This window comes from Lissotriton helveticus, chromosome 12 (assembly GCF_964261635.1).
Source record: "Lissotriton helveticus chromosome 12, aLisHel1.1, whole genome shotgun sequence".
Taxonomy (NCBI): Eukaryota; Metazoa; Chordata; class Amphibia; order Caudata; family Salamandridae; genus Lissotriton; species Lissotriton helveticus.
Genome location: NC_136073.1, coordinates 284,272,199 through 284,295,761, shown reverse-complemented (window position 1 = coordinate 284,295,761; position 23,563 = coordinate 284,272,199). Strand labels below are relative to the sequence as shown.

General features: G+C 44.4%; 1 protein-coding gene across 1 annotated transcript in view; it reads left to right on the top strand.

Moving 5' to 3' along the window:
* Nucleotides 1–23,563, top strand: part of LOC144798009 (ATP-binding cassette sub-family C member 12-like) — a 2,245,771-nt gene that overhangs the window by 1,555,891 nt on the left and 666,317 nt on the right. The window contains exon 20 of the mRNA XM_078668799.1: nucleotides 1,264–1,470. Within this exon, the coding sequence (XP_078524925.1) occupies nucleotides 1,264–1,470 (207 nt within the window). The remainder of the gene's footprint in view (nucleotides 1–1,263; nucleotides 1,471–23,563) is intronic.

The window sequence follows — 23,563 nt, the reverse complement described above, 5'->3', positions numbered from 1 at the left end:
GTGCTGCATATGTGTAGTGACGTACCTGCGGCGTCGTAGTGTTGTAGCAGGTACATCACCGGATGCATATGGAGGGCTGGGTCCAGGGCGTTTAAGACCGGGTCTCGGCGTTCGCGCTCTGCTGTCGACTTTCCGCCTGCACAGGCTGGACGGTGTCTCCGCTGTGGTGTGTCAGCTTGTTTGGGCCATCCTAATTTGTCGAGCGGGGCGGCCGTCATTCGGCACTGCGGAGAGTCTCGATTGGCTCCCGCTGTTGCGGTGGCGGGCGCTCTTTGATGGCGGTGCGCGTCGCTCCGTGGCGGACAGGAATTGACCTTTGTTTTGTTATCCTAATGTGGCTGACGTGAGTACTGCTGCTCGCGGATGGAAAATGCTTCCGCCCCGCCACCACCGCGGTGGTGCCACCGCCTGACATCATAATGGCCCCCATAGCTTTATTTGCGTTTTCTTTTTAATCAACTTTATAAGGGAGCAAGTAAGGAGGGCAAAAGCTTGGATCCCTCATTGAGGAGCTACCCTGAGTTAATGGCAGCAAAAATATGCCATGCGATATTTCTATGAGAATTTTGTTGTGCAAATATAAAATTACAATGGGCATTCAAAAAAAAATTCCATTTATATGAAACATTGTGCCCTTAGTGCCTCTAGATTTTAATCTCAATGTGTTTGATTTATTAAAATGTAATTAGCTGCAGGGATGTCAACTGCAAACACATTTTGTGAAAATGGCTAACTAAATCATATTAAATGTGCCCACAGAATGACAAGTGCTTGAAGACTTAGAACCAAACAGATTTCTCACAGTTATATTAGTCATAATGCAGACCAGCCTTTCTGGAACACAAGGCCACAACTAGAAGGCACTTGAGCTAATCAAATGGTTTATCCAACCCAATCAGGCTTTTACACTATCCACTTGGTGTAGGCCAAACTGATAAATTGTATAGTGGACAATCAAAGTACCGAATAGCCTACATACTCTATAATCTGCCTGAATTAGAAAGTACTGGATCATCCTATATAGTCCACAAACATATTCTTAGAGGCAGAAATATGGCACTACGATGTGAAACTAAAGATTCTGCTCTGTGATGGATCATGCGAAATCCTGATTAGATCTAATTTTCATCATTTGCTTGACCTCATCTCTTAACTTAAGACCTGAGAATTATGAATGTTTTGACCTATTGAGCTGTCAGATACCACCTTCAAATCTAAATTTGCACCAAATGTTTTTTTAAAGTTGGTATTTCTGTTTTTCAGAGAAACTGCAGTGCATCTGATAATGAGACTTCTGCACCAGTTTGTAATCCAGAAAGCGTAATTGACAATCCTAACCTGAGTTTTTACCAGCTGATCCTCGGAATGACAACAGTGGGACTGATTGTTTTCAGTGTCATTAAGGCATATGCTTTCACCAAGACAACATTAAAAGCCTCTTCAAATTTGCATGGGAGAGTATTCTGCAAGGTACAGTAAACACATGGGCACTCAGGCTTACGAAATGGTGCGTGAAGGCATGTTTATGTGTTGTTTTTAAATGTGTGGTGGGTCTTATAGAAACATTTTAAATGTGTATCTATGTACAGTTTTTTTGTATTAAGAAACAGATCACATACAAGATAACAAGATGAGAGCTATACCATTCACGTTACAGTTTGGACAAACTGAATAATCAATTTCTCAGAAGGCCCCACATCTTTAATGCGCCATGTGTAAATTTAAATGCTCTGTTTGAAGTTATTCTCTGGTATTCACCTTTTAACCTCAGTCCAATAATACCTTCCAATATCTTTCTCTAGCTCTCAAAGAAGTTCTTTAGTTAGACTGCCGTTAAATTAAATCACATATGATTCAAAGACACCAACTTTATTTTGTTTATTAGCTAATAGTCTTTCCTTACTGCTTGCATTCATTATTAAAACTCCAAAGTTTACCAGTACACATTCGCTACAATATAAGGATGAATCCCCACCATAGAGAAGAAAATGTCATATAATCTGAAACAAACACAAATGTTCTCTGCTACAGAAATTTCTTTTATTTCTACTACTTTATTTGTATCCTTCTGTGAATGTGGCTAAAATGATCCCAACCAAATACGGAAACTGTACAAGAACCTTTCTGAGGGGGAACAAAAGCAAAGACTGTGTAATCAGGAGAATTATGGTGTCATCGCCCCTCTCAGAGGGCAACAGTGCAAACAGGAGGTATTACTGTGCTCAACTGTGGGGGTTGAGGCCTTTTACTCCTGATATCAACGGGCCAGCCTACTATGAGCACTGAGCAACTGGGCCAAGTACCCCATCAGTACATGACTATGAGTGGTGCCGTGGATTGAGCAGTCCAAGGCTTCTCAGGGGAATGGGGAGTGGTAGGTGCAAAGTGTACACAGACTCACTACTCAAAAACACATTCAATAAGCACAAATAATTATCGGCCAGCTATGCCTAGGGAAAAGGATAGAATATAGAGTTTGGTTGATTCCATGTATTATAAATGTATTGATGTTCTGGATGCTAGATTGGAACCAGTCTGTGCCATCTTAATTGCTATAGAATTAACATTAACAAACCATGTTAATCCAGCCCCCAGCATGGGTTTACTAGGGCTGACTCATCACCCAATAACATCTCCTTATGCCATTAACTCACAGGCCCCTTGTAACCAGCTAAAAGGGAGTTCTAAGGGGGCATCAGGAGAACAGGCACATAATATGCAGACTCTACCCCTCAATCGAAAGGCCTCTAATGAGAGGGTTACTCATGACTCTGCACCTGGTACCTTCAACAGGGCAGGGGGGAGTAGTAGGGTGTAAGAAGCAGTGCATACTGCCCAGAAGAGTCTGCTTGAATTGACCCAAACCATCCCGCCTGTTAGTCGTGTGGCAAATATTAATTAATGTTGGTTCTTCTGAGATTTTTAGTCAACTAAAGAATAAGGTAATGGACTGATTAGATTATATCTCAATGTTGGGCATTCATGTTGGAGTCTGAATCAATATGGTCCAAAGAGTAAATTAGAGAGGCAAGGAAGCTCAATCCCTGGACAGAGATTGTTTTAAAATAAACATTGACAGGCCATCAGTGTCAGGGAGAATCCTTGCCTTACCTGGTCATCTGGATGTAAATCAGTCTTCCAACCCCATTCCAACTAGCTCTGAGAGCTTGGACATTTATAATAGGTATGCCCCTCTGACTTTTCACCCTGACTGTGATTGACTGGAAGGTCACACTGAATTGAAATTGACAAAGGTAAGGGATGGGAAGGGCTTAGAAGCACAGCCCAGGGCCCCCTGAATCCATTTGGAAGGAACCTATACACCCCATAGGACAGATGACCTGTTATGATCATACTTAGGGCAGTATAATCTTAATAACCATAGTACAGTGGGTTTGCAACAACTAGTGGGATTTTGACAGAGCCAATCAATGTGGATGGTCAGGGTCCCCCATGCCCGCATAGTGCCGGTGCCAAAGTAGAAATAAGGACTTGGAATATTACAGGTGTTAAAAATAAAACTAGGAAACAGGGACTGGGTAAACATGATTAAATCATTCCATTTGATTTGTTTACAGGAGACCTGGCATACAGGGGACGTTTATTTAGATGGGTATAAGACTTATAGTACCACAGCTATCCTCTCCAGTCATGGGCAAACCAAGCGGGCCTATCATAGCTGCATTTATATTTACCTGCGATAAACCCTCTAGAAAGACATGTGGATATACTAATATCCATGGGGTAACTAAATTAATTTCCCACACAATCCATATGGGGAGGCTCCTATTGAACTGATCTACAGTTATAATTTTGAGTGTCTGGAACATACACTAGATAGGGAGGGAAAACGGAAATCATCTTTCAAGGGGAACTGTTCTGGTTCGACTATCGGCAAATTCTTGGTCTCTGTAGATGGACTAGGATGGGTGAAGTCTTTTAAAATTGTTCCGAGCCTCTTCAGTGATCATCACCCTTTGTTGATGTCACTTAATATTAAAACACAGTGGCTCAAGGGACCACACATGGCAGAACATATAGAAACCCATGGTACAAAGGGTATTAGTCTCAGGTGGAAAAATTTCAACGAAGCTGCCCTATTAGAAACATTTTAAAGGACTATCCCAATTAATTTTACAACTGTCGTAATCAAATTTCTTTGCCCCACCAATTTATAGATGCCTTTACCAAATAATTACCAGCCATTCCAGGCAAATTGAGACCCACTAGAAAGAGGCATGATATTTAACCCACTAGGTGGAATGCTTGAGTGCAAACCGGAATCCGGAAAAAGCCCGCCATACCCACCCCAGAAACAGGGATGAGATTTGAACCTTGATTTGAACCTTGAGACTTGCCTAAAAGCAAGCGTTAAAGAAAAGGAAGTTGGGATTGCAGGAAGAAGCATGAGCAAAACTGCAACAGGCAGCTGAAACAAGGGATGTTACCCTTTTCAGGAACACTATAAATCAACCCTTCCTAAAGGATTAATCTGCCCCACTCGGGTAGGGTCATTAGTCTGAGAGGCTGACTGGCTGAATCATTATGGGCGAATTTTAACCCAGAAAACCAAGACCTGGACATTACCACTGGAGCAATATGCTTTGTAGGATCATCACCAGGGCAGGACTGGAAACTGAAACCCGGCACTGGCAAAGAACTCGCCCAACCCAGGGGGAGGGGTCGCTAGTGGAAAGCTTTGTGATGCTTTTATTGCAGGGGGCCAATTTTGCAAAACTAACCCCCAGAAACACCTCGGGGTCTAAAAACAGCCTCCACTGGTGCTGACCATCACACCTAACACCATTTAGTCTACAGGAGGTTACTAGAAATTTGCTGCTGCGACGACACATAGCCCTGATGGGGTCCTAATTGACACATTCAAATCATGTGTTCATTTATGGGCCCTTATATAGATGCAAGTGTGCAACGCCGCAGCTGGAGGATGTCTTCCCACATCTTGGACAGAAAGATTTATTGCCACGATTTTTTAAAAAGGGGACATTGGGAATGTAAGAAGTTATCGCCTAACATCCCTCCTTGATTTCTCTGCAAAACTAATGGGCCGAGTATTAACAGAAAGGTTGAAATCCTGGGTGCCAGATAATCAGAACCTAACATGTGCACAATATGGTTTTAGAAGGCATGTGGGCATCATGGAACACTGTATTAACCTTCATCTGCTCATCAGCAAATACACCCTGGAAAAAGAGGGCCACATTCTTCTGTATTTTACTGATTTGAGCTGTGCTTTTGTCTTGGTTAATTATGCCAAACGATGGCAGTCACTGATTAAGATGGGGACCCTACTGAGATTGTGAATTTTCTGCTGCAGCTATATGCACAGTTAACATCAATGGTAGGTTACTTTCCAGGGGGAGAAGTTATATCATGTTTTCAAATAACCTGAGGAATTTGGCTACGCTGTGTCTTTGCCCCCCTTTTATTCTCATTATATATTAATGGAGTAGATGAGTTTTTGAAAAAGATAAATGCAGATGCTCTTAAAGTTGATCAACGTCTAACACTGGTACTCTTGTACGCTGTTATGATATCTAGAACTGGTAATTGTCGCTAGCACTTTATGGACTGTTTCACCAGGTACATGGAGGACAAGGATAAGAGAATTATTCTAAAGAAAACCTTTACCATGATGTTTGGTAAAGGGAGAACCAAGATGAAAACTCATCATATTAAGGGAGTAGCACTTGCTGCAATAGAACGTTTTACATATTTAGAGGTGAATTTCTCTAGTAATGGTCAATGGGGGACTCATGTAGAAGCAACAAAAACCAAAATGTATTAGATCTTCTGAAGCCCTTTTTAGGTTTGCCTCAAAAATTGATATTAAGTCAATTAGAGAGTTTTTGACTATATACAGAAGTAAATATATTCCTTGTGTCAATCATGGAACCTCGTTATGGGAACTGACACATTGTAAATTATTACAGACACAGGAACATTCTTTACTATGCAGATTATTAGCAATGCCCTGTTTAACCTCCTCTTAAATTGCTTAGAAGGAATTAGGAGTCCCCTAATTAGAGGATGGCTTGCAGACACGCCCCATCACACTCTTGCATAACATATGGAGTAAAGATGGCACTAAATTAATCAAAGACATAATAACAGACTATCTTACTCTGGAATATAGAGCAAGAATACCGTGGCTGGTTTATATAAACAGGTTGTTAGAGGAGGTGGATGGGAAATTGAACATCAATGAGCCAGAGGGAGTATTACAATTTAGCACAAACAATTTCAAACCTGTTCTGACTGGGTAAAGGATGGGTGGTAGAGAAAAGAGAGTGTGTGTAAAACCAATTGTGTCAAAGTACCTATCAGGCCCTTTAAAATCAAATGACAATACATACCTCATCTTAGTACCAAAATTCAGCACAGATTTTATTTAACAAGAGTGCGAATAGGCACATTGCACAGTTTTTGGTTGCTTTTCCCGAGTTGGGTTTTTGTCCTCAAAGTTACCTAAATGCCCATGTGATGGCAAGTCCAACCAGACTACATTGCATTTTTCACTTTTCAAAAACTTTAGAGGGATCTGAGGAAACAAATATTGCACCCATTATTTTTAAAAGAAAAACTGATTTATTATAAAACTGCTTTTATTTTTTTCTGAAATCTTTATACTATGAACCAGTGCTATCGAGTTTCTGTTTCTGTATCTTATGGCATTTAAAGAAGGAAACAGCTGCAATACCTGGATATTTTAAGATATGAAAAAGACTAGTCCATCAATTACCCCTCTTCTGATCTATGATAATGCCTTTTAACTCTCTAGAATTGCACAGGAAACCAATTTCTGGTTCAGTATCCAGGCATGGCGATGAATCTCTGAGATTTGCCACAAGGCTTTTAGGGCAGCGAATTAGCAAAGAATGTCTTTTCTCATAAATGGTTTCCTACAACACCAAATGTCTATTTTAGATGCAATCTGTCAGATGCGGGACACTGGACACATGTATGTTTTACTTGTTAGAAACAACACTACTTTTTGAAGGAGGTGTTCAAGTTTATTAGCAAATGTTTACCAATAGAGATCCTTCCATATGCATCGCTGGCATTATTTGATTTCTCCCATGCAGTGGGTCAGCTTTCTTCATAAAGACAATCTTTTGCTTTTATAGCTATATCAGTGGCCAGATCACTAATATTACAGAATTGAAAATCTCAAAAAGCTCCTATATTGGCTCAGTCGCTACTTAAGCTACAAAGGACTCACAAGTTCGAAGAGGCCTACATGACATGGATAGGGGCAGTATGGATGTTTGGGATGATATGGGAAAGTTATGTTATGATTATGTATCCAAATGATAAGATGTAAAGGGGGCATAATGTATTATTAGGCTGCTATCTAGAATTATGTTATTTTATAATAAGGCAAATTAGGGATAAAGTTCACCTCTTTCTTTATTAGGCGATAGTTCAGAAATGAGACCTAATACTAAACAGGCCGCTTTTTTCTTGTATGTCTATTTTACTGTGTGCAAATGGATTATGTAACTTGTTCAATTTATTGACTATTTATAATATGAGATGGGGGAGCTTTTGTGTTGGTGTATCCTGATTATTATGTTTGCCGTGTTTTTTCATACTCTCCATATCAAAAAAAAGATAATGCCTTTTAACTTGATGACCATTGAGTTGATGCCTAGTCTGGTATCTGGTGCCATGCGCCTGTACATCTAATTGTTCACTTATCAAATCGTTTTGTTGAATTGTAATAGAATTCTTTTGAAGATTTTTCTGTAAAATGTTATCTCTGCAAGTAATTTATGGATATATTATCTGAATAAAGATGAATTTCATTTTACTACACTATATTATACTATACTATACTACATATTTATGAAAAAGTAGTATTTATATACGAACACAACATGAAGTATGGCACACAGCAAATAAAACACACACTTTTTGTAAGACAGTCACTGTAGTGTAATTTCCTAGTCTAAGGATCGTAGTTATGCCATATTCATGTGAAGCTACATAGAGGTTATGCCCCACTAGCAAGTACAAATCTTAGAAGTTCTACAATTTTTTCTTAAAGGTCAAAGGGACGGATTCACAAAGGTAAACTTACACTTTTGAGTAAGTTTGGTACTTTTTGGTATTCACAGATGTAAATTTAGACCAAATGTCTAACTTTAGTACTTTTTACAGTATTCACAAAGGTAAACTTGGACCAGAAGTCTAACTTTACTACTTTACGGTATTCGCAAAAGTAAACTTGGACAGAAAGTCTAACTTTACTAGTAGTAACTTATCTTTGTGACTATCATTTATATATCATATATTTATATTTATTGTTTGATTATTTAAATCATTACAATCCATATATGAAAATCAAAACTTAAACACATTAGAGAATATTTTTCACCGAGTTCCTCTCATCATTCTCAATAAAAATAAGGCAATAAAATAATTAGTATAACATTTCTTCTAGGTCAGGGTAACCTTCACTTAAATGAAGCCACATGGGGTCATGGTATCAATAAATACGATTAATACAAAATAGAGGTTACTTCTAAAGGCAGCAGGTACAACACCAACTTGAAAAAGAGCATCCCCAAATGAATGTACAATTCAAAGCAACAACAGTCAATGGCAAGTCGTTTAATTCAGGTTCCATGTTGTGAGGCTGAGGCTGAATTCACTGGTTTTGCTGGAGAGCAGCTTCAAAGACGTACCATTATTATGACCACAAGTGCTTGATCCCTGGTTTTGACACAGGGCCTGGAATTTACTGATTAAGCTTGCGATATGCAAGATCGATAAAGAGTGTGATTCTAATATTTAAAGCTGTGTTCTCCGAATTCAATGCCGCAATGATACCCTGCCTACAAGACCAAACACCTAATCTAATCCACTCTGGCCTCAGTTTTGATCTGCGCGAGGACAGCGGTACTGGGCAGAAGCATACAACAAGCTCCAGAGACTCAACCAAATCCCTGCAACCCCTGCACAGAAGCTCATCTGATTGGCGCTGTCAAAGAGGTAGATGTTTCAAAAGGTGCCAGTCCCCCAGACTAAATTGTCATAAACCGCAGTTTTAGATATGTGCATGCTTGAGTTTGGCAAGGGTCACTTTGTCAGAAGAATAGGAACACATTCTGATGCGCTTCTTGATACTTATTTTAAAAGATGTGTGCCTTGGGTTGATGTTCCAGAGGTCACTTGCTGATAATTGCTGTGCGCATTCATGAAAAAACAACTGTGTTACCCACCAAGATAGCTAGAGCTGATATCTGACCATAACTATGACTTGAGGGAACCAGCTCCAGCCTGCCTTAGTTTGTGGCTCATTTTTAGATAAGCACCTGCGCTTAACATTTCAAAGTTTAGGAGGCCTAATTCTATTCGAATCAGTGCACCAGATGCAGATTTTAGCAGCCGAAGCACCCTTTTGTAAATCTTGGTCAAATGTTAGTTTAATGTAGTACTGAGTTTACCCAGGGAGATTTTGAAGCCGTACAACAACGTGGGGCCTATTTTAGCTCCTATGACTTCCAACATTGGGGCTAGGCTCAGACCTGTCGATTTTTTTGAAAGTTTTGAAAGGTTCACTTGAAGAGCCATGGCTTTCACAGTGATGTTGCTAAAATGTTTGACAAAGGTGCCCCTAGAGTCGATTTTTACCCACAAGTATGTATATTATTTTCCTACTGAGAGTTCAGTTATTATATGACCAACCACCACCTCCATGATGCTTCCTGCCAAATATGACCACTTGAGTTTTCTTTAAGTTTACCTCCAGGTTGTTCATGGCGGTATAACTACATCATTTTTAGCAGTCATTGCAACCCAACTCGCGTAAGCCTGAAGAGGACAAGGGCATCGGCAAACAGAAGGTTGCTTAACTGAACACCACCTTCTTGGAGGGATGACAATCTATTGCATGTAGCTCCTCTGAGAGGTCAGCAATGAACAGATTAAAAAGCAGTGGAGCTAGCACACAGCCCTGTTTGACTCCCCTTGTCCACGTGATTTTTCGAGATAGGTGTGAGCCGGTACCAAGCTTGACTTGTATCCAGGTGTTGGTGTGTATGTGGACTATTGCGTCCAGGAGTTTAACCTGGATTCCTCATTTCGTTAGCTTGGCCAAAAGTGCTTCCCTTGGAACCCGGTCCAAGGCAGCTTTGAAATAAACAAAACAGCAATAAACCACCTTGGATGAAACTATAGCATTATCGATAAGTATTGATAGGGCCAGTAACTTCGACATTGTGCCAGAGTTTGCAGTGAAGCCTGTTTGATTTTTTGGGATAAGTCCTTTCAGGGCAACCCAAGAGCTCAGTTCTTTAAGTAGAATACTCGGAATGTGCTTTGTCTCATTGTCCAGTAAGTTTATCAGCCTGGGGATGAATGAGAGCCAGACTTGTAGATCGGATGAATTATTGCCCCTCGCCAAGACTCAGGTATAATTGAGCTCCTTAGTGAGTAATCAAAAAGGATTGCTAGCTGTTCTGACCAGAGAGAGACGTTTGATTTGAACAGGGCCTGTGGCAGGCCATTTGGGCCTGACACTCCATCTGATCTTGCTTTAGTTAGTATTTTAGCCTGCCTTGTGTGGGTGATAGAGATGTTCTCGCTTATATGTTGCTGTGACTCTTGTGAGCAATCCTGGCACTCCTTAGGGGCATCTTTAATCAATGTGGCGTTGTTTATTGCTATAGATTCTGCTCCTCCATTAGCTCGGAAAGGACCAGTCAAAAATGTTGACCATTCTGCCTCTGAAATATTTGCACTCCCCTGGCTGATGTTTCAATTAGATTGCCTGTTCACTAGCACCCAGAATTTTCTTTAGTTACGGATTTTACTCTCCCAGAGGAGCATGCACCAAAATTGTTCAAGGTGGTATTGTTTATCCTTTTGGTATGCCCATCCATAGTTTTTTGTGTGATTTTATACCTGTTCAGTAGTTCTTCAGAGTCAGGATGCTTCCTGGCTGCCCTGAGGACTGTATTTCTGGTCTTCTTTAACGCCATAGTTTGATTTGAAGTGGGGGTCTGAGTGCTACGAAAGTCGGTATAGAGCAATGGAGATGGATATTTACTCCAAAGTTGAGAATAAAAGTTTGTCCAAATTGCTATAGGAGTGGCTTTCAACAGGAACCAACCTGCAGTGAATAGCAGGCATTCCTTCATAATGTTTATACTGATGTCGTAATTCCATCTCAAACGCTTTAGGTTTTCAGAATGAACTCCCCTGTGTGTAATTTTAGCAGGATCATGATAGACTGAGTTTGGAGTAACAGCAACAACTTGTGGACGGTGATCACTCTCGGATTGTGCTATGATACTGTAATTTTCTAAGTTTGAAACAGGTGTAAATTACAGATGGTATAGTCTAAGTAAGAATGCTTTTGACCATTTGCCCATGTCCTTTTCGGTGGAATGTCCTGTGAAAATCTACCATTCATTACAATAAAACTGCTACTATAAAGTTGCAACACACAGTGTTCCCCTACACCACAATGCAATTGGAGTATGGGTTTGACCCGATCCTTTAATACCGGTGGAGGAAATGGTAGGAGAGTTCGCAAATCCACCGGGCTTCCCTGAAAAAGGTTGGTGTTAAAGTCCCCGGTAAGCAAACAATATGCATGAGGGAAGACCACAGCCAGGTCGCACAGAACTGTGAGCAGTTGTTTTAAGTGAGATCTTTTTGTTCGTGCACTTGTATTAATGTAAACATTGAGAAGCAGCAAAGGATGCTGTTGTCTCTATGAAATAATTTTAACTCCAAGCAGCCAGTCCTCATCGAGGTCTAATAACTCAATTGGGCCTTTTAAGCTGCAAGAAATATAAATGGACAAGCCCCCCTTACGCCATCCATAATTGATGTGCATTACAGGTGGTTTCCAGTATTCGCTGTATCCTACAAAGTGGCAGTTTTGAGTAGCCATGTTTGTTAAAAGGCAAGTTGGTCATACCTAAAAATAAAGTTTAGAGGCTCCGATGAGCCCATTTTGTGTTGAAGGCCACTACTGTTCCAGGAGCATAGAGATGAGCAAGACTGTGAGTTGGTAAGAGTTACAGGTTGAGGGTAAAGTTCACAAAGTTTGACAACTTCCTTTTTTTTAAAAATGTTTGTGAGCATTGCCCATCTAGTCACGCTGAGCTTTTGTGGGACAAGGCTGTTGGCAACCATCTCCAATCCTGAACTTTGTTAAGATTAGAGGGTGTGATCCATGATCTGTCTTTCGTGGCTGTGTGACCTATAGCATTTTTTAGGATTGAGTACGGATTAATTCTGTCACCGTTCGGGTTCCGGTGAGAACTTGGCTGAGTTACTGGTAACTTGGCTAGCACAGTGGGTTAGCCTGGTTTATGATCTGGGTATATTTTAATTCCCCATGACCGGAAGATGTCTTTGCTGGCTAAGGGGGAACGAGCCCAGATAGAAGATTTAAACGCTGCCAATGTTACTTCTGAGGGTTGTAGCCCTCTTGGAGGGAGAAATTCGATATTCTCGAAGTCTTCAGATGCCGGTGTATCAAATCCCAGTACTCCTTTTAAAAATGTAATTATGTTAGTTCTGTTAAGGACATCATGCTGCCCTTTTGATTTGTATTCAGGTATGAAAAGAATGTTGATGTTCTTAGAGTCACAGGTGACTCCCTTTTGGCAAGGACCAGAGTCCAATAAATCATGGTTTTCTGGTGGTAGGACAGAAGCTGTTCCTAGTTTGAGCAGACAGTTTTCACGAGCAACTAGCTGACTAGTCAGGGGTTCCCCAAGTAACATTGGTGCATGATTGAAAGTTACTTTTATGTGGGTATCTCTAGCAATAGATCGGAGGGTCTGAGGTCAAGAGCGAGGAAAAAATTGTAATGAAGTGGTCAAAATCGGTTGTTGAATTTGTTTTCTCTACATGTGGTTGACTGTTTGCTTTTTCCGTGCCAATCGAAAGCTCTTTTGGTTCTTCAATGACTGCAACATTGTGGGGATTTAATGAAGGTCTTCCTAAGCAAGGAGGGGAAGCATAATGAACCTGGTGGTATACAAGAGAGGGCTGGTGAGCATTTAGGTGTAGGGTTCGCAGTAATAATTTGCTATTCGGGTTTCTATAAGCAGGGACTTGAAGCTTGTTTATTGTCCGGTAATTTAAACAATAGGAACAGCTTAAGAGACTCGGCTGTGATTTTTCTCATTAACTTATTTCTTTGCTTAGGTTGACTTTTTTTTCTCTCTTGCTGAAGGAATGGGATGATTGAGAATTGGGCTTAGGATTTAATGAGGCCAGCGTGAGTGGCATAGGGTCCGGCTCTGGGTCAGCTGGGTCAACTTCCGGAATTAAGTCACTCCCAACTTGAGGGCTCTGCAGCAATGGTAATGTGCTCTTGATTGTTGTGGAGTGGATTTGATGCTACGGGGGGATTTATCTCACCACTCCCTGTCACCCCGTGGACTGCTGGAGCCAGAGTTTTTAAAATTTATTTCAGCAAAGTTTTGTCCTGCATGCTTTAATTGAACCTGTTCCTGGCACTGTCTATCTCTGCCTCCACTCAGTTGTTTGACTTCATCCAGGACACAATTTTCAAAAGCTGGAAGCAGTGAAAGACTGGCAGGGATGGGTGAACAACAACAAACGGACTGGACCAGGTTTGAAGATGATTGATCCCTTATTATTAGATTATTTAGGTTTTCTAACCAGGAGTAGGGCGTTCAAAAGATAATCTTGAATGTCCAGTTTATCTGAATGATAATTTAGTGCTGTAACTGTAGTTTGAAGAGTTTGAGCAGTTGTGACCATGCTACCGATGTGGGTGTGGAAATAGGGCCCCTTGTTTTTCTCCAACTCCCATTGTCTATCTAGAGTGGCAAGGGAAAGATCTGATCTAACACAAAAGAAAAGTATTTTGCCTTAGAGACTTCGTTTTCAGAGCCTTTGGTAAGGATTTTTTCTTTTAGTGTGTAAGTGCGGCATTTGAGAATAATTTTACGGGGCTTAACTTTGATGGGGTTCATCCTAAAAGGGTCCATATGCACCCTGTAAATGTCCTTACTTAGTTCTTCCTAGCTCTCTTTAATCGGTACCCCTTCTTTAATTAATGCCAAAATAAAAGCCTTTAGATTCTCTCCTTCTTTTCCTTCCGGAATGTACAAGATACATAGGTTGTTCCTCCTTGAATTTGTTATCAAACTGCTCCAATTTTTCTCTGACTTCCTTATCTTCCTGTTTTAAAGCTATTATTTCTGCTTTCCCAGTACTTAATTCATCTTTGAGCTCCACTACTGAGTTCTCTAAAGTCTGAGTCCTCGTATTCAGGAGATCTAATTTCTTTTCTAGGGACTCAAAGAAGCTCCTTCTCTCACCCTGGTTAGATTCTGAGACTGCAAACCCCTTCTTGATTTCACAAAACAAGGTGAGAAACATAGATTCCATTGGCGTAGGTGATCCACCAAAAGTCGTGTCTTTTCGTTTGGTGCACCTGCTGGGCTCAGACTCCCCCCTGCAGGACGTTGTTGCTATAGCCTCTATTGCTGTTTCTTCATTACTCCGGTTTGTGGGAGCCTGCTCATGGCTATTCCTGAATTTTGGTAGGGGGCTCCCCCAGCAGCCATTTGTTCTGTTTGAGACTGAACCCCTGACCATTTTACAAGCACCTCTGCCTGCTTAGTGATGTCCAACACAATAGGCTACACCTTGAAAAACGATCTTAATGAGGGGGTCATTTTTAGTCTTTGATCTTCAATTTTCTTTTTCCCCCTTCTTGTTTTACAAACTTGACCCTTCACCTCATTCTGCTGAATATGCAGGGTTACTACCGCCTCAAAATCCTGTGGGGACCCTTGAAAAAAGGGGGGAATAACCTTACCCCCGCACTGCTAACAACTATACCACTTGCAAAGCCTTGCTATTTCCCTTGGGCAGATGATTTATACAGTTTTAGCTTATCCCCCTTACCTTCTATCAGTGGCTGCAGGCTTAGGGAATCCTCATGCTCCAACCGCAGCTCACCGGGGAGCTGCCTGTGGGGCTCCACCGTCTTCCTGTACTGACCTCCTGCTTCCAGGGCTATGGAAGTGGAGCTTGTGCTGCCACTACCTGCACCACCCCGGAGAAGACCATGCACTGCTGTCCTGCAGCTCTGCCTCAACTCCATGGCGGCTGCTTCCCAGCGGGATGTCCCGGTGCGTGAAAGAGCAGCCAATTCCTGCTCCAACATAGCCAGGCACATCACCCTCGGATGAGGAAAGGAAAAATGGTAAGAAGGGGGGCAATTTTACGGGTAACTGAATGCAGTAATTACTTCATTCTATTGCATGATGGATGCTGCACCTCTGGGGATCAGCACCGGACTTAAACAGCGCCCGCCATGTTCTCCCTTCGACTCAATGTATTTGTTAAGTGAGGTATCCCACCCATCATTCATTACCCCCTCTGCTCATGGCATTTTGCCTCCTATGAGTGAAGGCAGAATGTTTGAATTCAGGACTGCAGCTGTGGTTGTGCAATGTGCGCATTGCTTCAGTTAATGCAGCATTTACAACGTTTTCAATGCAATGCAAACCAAACACATAAGGTATATTCCCCTTCACCTACTCAGTTACGTCTTAGCACTTCACTCCTTTATTTTGTCTAAGTTCTTCCATTCCAGCCTACCACAAAATTGAAAAATCCATTCTTGGCATGTGCTAGATTTGATTTTCTAGAAATTAGAAGTGATTCCAAAATAGTTTTCATGGCTTCCCATAACAGATTAATTTTATGCCTGTTGAGATTTTTCCCTTTGACTTCTATCGACTAGAACAGTAACTGAAAAAGCCAAAGTTGGCAAATCGATGATTAGTGTAGTGACCCCTCTATTCTACATCAAAAGCTCAATACTGTGAGAAGTTGGCCTGGTATATGCTGCTCACTAGTTCTAGTGATCACCTTGTACCATGCCAAGCAACCCGTATGATGATTGGTTGTAAGTCAACCTTATAGACAAGCTATCCTAGGGGTAGCATGGACTAAGCAGTCTTAGGCTAAACTCTGTAAAGGCATGTGAAGCAAGCTGTTTTACCATACACAATCCCCTTGAATACCAAATGAAAGGACACCACACAGATATATATTGAAAATATATATAGATTTATTTCTACAAATATCCCCTCTACTCTTTATGAGCACAGAAGCATATGCGTTAAAACAAAACACAGTTTAAATATACAAAAGTTGCACAATATGGATGAACCATATACTAAAATAGTGGTATAAGGACCACTATGGGGAAAGGAAAGAGGCCTAGGGCCTGGGGAATCGCTGGAGCTGTTCGGGACTAACAGTGATGAAGTCGGGAAAGGCCTGCGGGACTCGGGTGCAGCGCTTAAAGCTCACACATGCACCAATGCAATGTCAATGGTGCGTGAAAGTTACAAAGTTAGTGTTTAAGGAACCTTCCGATGGACCTACAAGGATAAAACTTTAGGCACAGGCACTAGAGGTGTATACCAGTGTGGGAACACCGGCGTTGCTGAGTTACCTCACCCACAGGAAGCGGGTGCAAAGTTGCGAAGTAGTGTGGGGTTTCGTCACGCAGGGCGATGGTGCTTGGAGCTGAAGATGTTGCAGGCGGGTCGTCGAGGAGAGTTCCGGTGGATCCAAGGGTGGATCTGAAGAGGTGAAGACCTGAAAGCAGAGGGGACAATGTTCAAAGTCACTAGCCAGTGACTACCGTGGAACCAGGATGGAACCAGGCAATGTCGGGTGCAAACAGTTGAAGAAGTGAAGATTGTCTCTGCAGCCACGTGGACACGAAGAGGTCAAGGATGTCCAGGCGTTGGTCACGAGCTGTCCCACAAAGGCTCTCACTGTTAGCGGTTTCGGCTTCTTGATCGGAGTAAACAGGCCTTGGCTAATGCAAGCCACGCATGAATCAATACAAGCTTCTCACTCGGACCAGCAAGGTCAGAGCGGGGGCTCCTTTTCAGGGGAGCAAGGGCCAGTCTGGAGCAACCAGACCAGCAGTGTTGTTTGTAGTTTTCATCGCCAAGATGGCCGCTAGCCACGTGGCAAGTGGCTGGGATGGCATGTCGAGTGGCAAAGTGCAAAAGGGCCTCACGCAGATCATGGAGATGCTGGGGGGCTGATCTTTAGTGCAGATGTTGCTCGGTGTTGGGGCTTCTCAAACCCCAAAGCACAGCATCGAGGGTGCCTCGGGTGCTGCGCAGTCAGCTTCTCGGGGGTCTTCCAAGATGTCCGGTCCCACGTCTCTCGGTGCCTCCACGGGTCTCTTCTTTTCAGGGACTGTGGATCAGGCTCTGAGATGTCTGGGAGTCTGGGTCTTGTCAGGCCCTGTGCTCGGTCTCCGGCGGGAGGCGGCGGCAAAGCAGATGTCGAGTTGCTGGTTGGTGCCTGTATTCACAGGGTGGTCACTCCTTGGCCACAAGGGAGATTCTCTTCAGTCTTCTGTGCAGCAGAATGTCGAAGTCCAGTTTTCTTCTTAGTTTCAAGTCGAGTTCAGGATGATCTGCAGTCCTGGGACACAGCTCCTACTCTTATTCCAATTCTAGGGGCCGCATAACCTGCTAGGTCCCTCCTCTGGGTGGAACCAGGAAGGGGGGTGGGTACACCCCCTTTCCCTTGTGCAGCTTTGCGCCAAGACTGGGGCTGGAGAGCCCCAGTACCGGTTTGAACTGGCAAATGCACGGGGACACCTTGTGTGCCCCAGGCATGTCTGATTCTATTCAGCCCTGTCCTACCCAATACACAAAACCCTGTCTGGGGTGGTGCTAGCACCTCCCAAGGCAGGAAACCCATTGTCCAAGCCTCCCTCGCTGGAAGGACTCCCCGCAGCAGGAGGTCAGACTTGTGTCTGTGGTGGCAGCATTCATTTTGTGATGCTGAGGCTCATGTTTAACTTTACCCGGGTTTCAGGTTATGTACATGTCGTGTCCCTTTAGAAGGGTGGTATGCTACCCCCGTCGCCAGAACTGGCGAGGGGGTAGTATTCCAATTCGTATGACACCTTACTCGACATGTTTTGATAAAGCCAAACCAAAGATAGCATTTAACCGCGAGGTTCATAATGCACTTAGGAGTATATGGTATGGCAGTATCATGAAACAGCTAAAGGACTTGGTTCCGAAAGCTGCAGACAGGCTCAGCTCATGCCAGAGCACCATCTCACATATTTCCAAGCACTCTGCCTCCAGGATTGATGAGGCCTTCCATAGGAGTGGCTGATAGGAACATATGTGTCCATTTTAGGTTAGATATAGGCATACTATACCTAAGTAAGGGGTGGTTACACCGACTTACCCCAGCTGAGTGTTCAGCCAGTTGTGTCAAATATGGAGGCCAGGCCAGGGGTGGCACAATACGTGCTGCAGCCCCTGGTAGGCCTTGGAAGCACCTATGCCCTAGGTACCTGGGGTACACTGTTACAGGGGCCAATAAGGTGAACCAGTTCCAATTTCATAAAGCACCTATGTGCATTGGCATTAATTTAGAGAGAGAACAGCAGGCTGTGGGTCTGATTAGCAGGCCCACAGCCACATTAAGTCATAAACCAGTGAAGCAAAAAGCAAAAATTTGGGGTGACCATAGGATAGCAGACCCTTCTCTCCTACACAACCCCCCCCCCCCCCAAACGCAGGGACATTAGACTAACCTTGACCAGTTGTGTCTTCATGTTCTAAGTGGAAGTACCTGGAGAGACCATCTGCATTACCATGGTCAGTCCCTGGGCGGTGCTCCACTGTAAAGTCCATCCCCTGTAGGGAAATGGATCACCTGAGCAGTTTGGGGTTTTCACCCTTCATCTGATTAAGCCATAAGAGGGGCTTATGGTCGGTCTGAATCTTGAAGTGAGTGCCAAACAAGTATGGTCTCAACTTCTTCAGGGCCCACACCACAGCAAAGGCCTCCCTCTCAATGGCTGACCAACGTTTCTCTCTGGGGGTCAGCCTTCTGCTAATAAAAGCAATGGGCTGGTCTTGACCATCTACATTAAGTTGTGAAAGCACAGCTCCCACTCCCAACTCAGAAGCATCTGTTTGGACAATGAACTCTCTTGAGTAGTCAGGACTCTTCAGGATAGGTGCAGAGCACATGGCCTTCTTCAGGTCATCAAATGCCTTTTGACAGTTTACTGTCCACTGAACCTTTTTGGGCATCTTCTTGGATGTCAGATCATTAAGAGGAGTCACAATGGACCCATAGTTCTTAACAAACTTCCTGTAGTACCCAGTCAGGCCCAAGAAAGCTCTGACCTGAGTCTGGGTAGTTGGAGGGGACCAGTCCTTTATGGTCTGGATCTTACTCTCCAGGGGTTGAACTTGGCCTCCACCTACAAGGTGGCCCAAGTATACAACTTTACTCTGCCCTATCTGGCACTTGGTTGCCTTGATAGTGAGGCCTGCCTTTTGCAGAGCCTCTAGCACTTCCTTCAGGTGGACCAGGTGATCCTTCCAGGTGGAGCTAAAGACAGCAATATCATCCAGATATGCTGCGCAAAAGTCATCCAACCCAGTAAGGACTTGATTCACCAACCTTTGGAAGGTGGCAGGTGCATTTTTCAAACCAAAGGGCATCACCACAAACTGATAATGCCCACCTGGGCTAGAAAATGCTGTCTTGGCCTTAGACTCCTCAGCTAACCTGATTTGCCAGTAGCCAGCTGTCAAGTCAAATGTGCTCAAATACTTGGCAGAAGCCAATTTGTCTATGAGCTCATCTGCCCTTGGAATAGGGTGTGCATCTGTCCTGGTGACAGCATTGAGTCCTCTGTAATCCACACAGAACCTCATCTCTCTCTTTCCATCTTTGGTGTGAGGTTTGGGACCAGAACCACTGGGCTAGCTCAGGGGCTCTCTGAAGGCTCAATGACACCTAATTCCAGCATCTTTTGCACCTCAGTCTTGATACAATCTCTGACATGGTCAGGTTGCCTGTAAATCTTGTTTTTCACAGGGAGACTATCACCAGTGTCCACCACATGGGTACACCAGTTGGTCTGACTGGGTGTCAGGGAGAACATATGTCGATATGACTGCAAAACTTGTCTACAGTCATTTTGCTGATGTTCAGTGAGGCTGCCATCTAAGGCCACACCATCAACTGAGCCATCCTCAGGGTTCTGAGTCAGCAGGTCTGGGAGATGGTCACTCTCTTCCTCCTGCCCCTCATCTGTAGCCATGAGCAAGCCCATGTCTGCCCTGTCAACATATGCTTTCAGCCTGTTAACATGGAGCACCCTGTGGGGGCTCCTGGGAGTTCCTAGGTCCACCAAGTAGGTAACCTCTCCCTTCTTTTCAATGATAGTATGGGGTCCAGACCATTTGTCTTGGAGTGCTGCTGGGGCCACTGGCTCCAACACCCATACTTTCTGTCCAGGCTGGTACTCAGTCAAGACAGCCTTTTGGTCATGCCAAGCTTTCTGTAATTCTTGGCTAGCCTCAAGGTTTTTGGATGCCTTCTCCATGTACTCAGCCATCCTGGAGCGGAGACCAAGTACATAGTACACTATGTCTTGCTTGGGCTTTTTGAGAGGTAACTCCCATCCTTCCCTCACCAAACACAGGGGTCCTCTTACAGGGTACCCAAACAACAATTCAAAGGGGCTGAAGCCAACCCCCTTTTGTGGGACCTCTCTGTAAGCAAACAGAAGGCAGGGTAGAAGGATGTCCCATCTTCGCCTGAGCTTTTCTGGTAATCCTTTGATCATACCCTTTAGGGTCTTGTTAAATCTTTCAACAAGCCCATTGCATTGTGGATGATAGGGAGTTGTGAACTTGTAGTTGACACCACATTCCTTCCACATAGCTGTTAAGTATCCTGACATGAAGTTGGCACCTCTATTAGATACTACCTCCTTAGGAAACCCCACTCTGGAGAAAACTCCAAGTAAGGCCCTGGCCACAACAGGAGCTGTTGTGGTCCTAAGAGGAATTGCCTCTGGGTACCTGGTGGCATGGTCCACCACCACCAGCATGAATCTGTGCCCAGATGCTGTAGGGGGATCCATTGGACCTACAATGTCAATCCCCACTCTTTCAAAGGGCACCCCCACCACAGGTAGTGGTATCAGGGGGGCCTTTGTGGTACCACCTGCTTTGCCACTGGCTTGGCAGGTTACACAGGAGCGGCAAAACTCCTTGGTATCTTCAGACATGTGGGGCCAGTGAAAGTGAGAGACAAGCCTGTCCCACGTCTTATTCTGGCCTAGGTGTCCTGCTAAGGGAATATCATGGGCCAAGGTATGAAGGAAGCCCCTAAATTGCAGAGGTATGACCAACCTCCTGGTTGTACCAGGCTTGGGGTCTCTACCCTCTGAATAAAGGAGCCCATCATCCCAATATATTTTATGGGTACCTTGAGCATTCCCAGCAGCCTCAGCAGCAGCCTGCTGTCTGAGGGGTTCAAGAGAAGGACAGGTTAACTGAGCCTGCCCCAAGTCTGCCCTAGAAGGTCCCCCTGTCCCCAGAAACTCAACCTGATCAGGTTCAAGCTCTTCAAGGACAGTTCCTTCAGGGGTCTCAAGATCATCTTCCTGTGAAGGCTGATCCTCACTTGTAGGCAGTTGGGAAGGCAGAGCCTTTACCCTCCTGTTCCTTGTCTTGGGAGGTGCTTGTTCCATTGTTCCAGGATCCAAGACCTGAGGTTCAGAGAGGCACTTTTTGGCCTGTGAACTGGTCACAGCAAGGACATGTGATGATATGCCTAACATCTCTGCATGAGTCCTGTACTCAACTTCTGACCATAGAGAGCTCTCCAGGTCATTGCCCAACAAACATTCAACTGGGAGATCTGCACTAACCACAACTCTTTTTAGGCCAGTTACCCCTCCCCAGGAAAAGTTAACAATTGCCACACTATGTGTAGTAGTGACATTGCTGGCGTTGGTCACCAGGTAATTATCACCTGGTATGTATTGTCCAGGGTCCACAAAGCTAGGTGTCACCATAGTGACACTGGCACATGTGTCCCTGTATGCTTGAGCCACTTTTTCATTAATCAAAGGCATCTGCCTGTACTTGCCCAGATTACTGGGACTGACAGTAGGCAAGAATCTCCCTCAGTTCCCAAGGTGATACCCACTACCCCCTTAGTTTGTGGACCAACACTGCCAACTGTACTAGTGGGTGCAGGTGCCTTAGGGGCTGCAGTTTTGGGGGCTCCACCCTTTTTACAATCACTTGTCCAGTGAGAGGTGTTTTTACAAGTACTACACCAGGGTTTTCTTTGACCTTCTTTCTTCTTCTTCTTGGAAGTTTGGGACCCACCCTCAGTATTAGTTTGGGGCCCTGTTGAAGACTTCTGGTCTTTAGCTTTCTGCTCCCCAATATGCACAATGCACAATATGGATGAGCCCTAGGGGCCACCTAAACCATATACTAAAATAGTGGTATAAGGACCACTATGGGGAAAGGAAAGAGGCCTAGGGCCTGGGGAATCGCTGGAGCTGTTCGGGACTAACAGTGATGAAGTCGGGAAAGGCCAGCGGGACTCGGGTGCAGCGCTTAAAGCGCACGCATGCACCAATGCAATGTCAATGGTGCGTAACAAAGTTAGTGTTTAAGTAACCTTCCGATGGACCTACAAGGATAAAACTTTAGACACAGGCACTCGGGGTGTATACCAGTGTGGGAACACCGGTGTTGCTGAGTTACCTCACCCACAGGAAGCGGGTGCACAGGTGCGAAGTAGTGTCGGGTTTCGTCACGCAGGTCGATGGTGCTTGGAGCTGAAGATGCTGCAGGCGGGTCGTCGAGGAGAGTTCCGGTGGATCCAAGGGTGGATCTGAAGAGGTGAAGACCTGAAAGCAGAGGGGACAATGTTCAAAGTCACTAGCCAGTGACTACCGTGGAACCAGGATGGAACCAGGCAATGTCGGGTGCAAACAGGTGAAGAAGTGAAGATTGTCTCTGCAGCCACGTGGACACGAAGAGGTCAAGGATGTCCAGGCATTAGTCACCAGCTGTCCCACAAAGGCTCTCGCTGTTGGCGGTGTCGGCTTCTTGATCGGAGCAAACAGGCCTTGGCTAATGCAATCCATGCAGGAATCAATGCAAGCTTCTCACTCGGACCAGCAAGGTCAGAGCAGGGGCTCCTTTTCAGGGGAGCAAGGGCCAGTCTGGAGCAACCAGACCAGCAGTGTTGTTTGTAGTTTTCGTCGCCAAGATGGCCGCTGGCCACGTGGCAAGTGGCCGGGATGGCGCGTCGAGTGGCAAAGTGCAAAAGGGCCCCACGCAGATCGTGGAGATGCTGGGGGGCTGATCTTCAGTGCAAATGCTGCTCGGTGTTGGGGCTTCTCAAAACCAAAAGCACTGCTTCGAGGGTGCCTCGGGTGCTGCATAGTCAGCTTCTCGGGGGTCTTCCAAGATGTCCGGTCCACGTCTCTCGGTGCCTCCACGGGTCTCTTCTTTTCAGGGACTGTGGAACGGGCTCTGAGATGTCTGGGAGTCTGGGTCTAGTCAGGGTCTGGGCTCGGGCTCCGGCGGGAGGCGGCGGCAAATCAGACATCGAGTTGCTGGTTGGTGCCTGTATTCACAGGGTGGTCACTCCTTGGCCACAAGGGAGATTCTCTTCAGTCTTCTGTGCAGCAGAA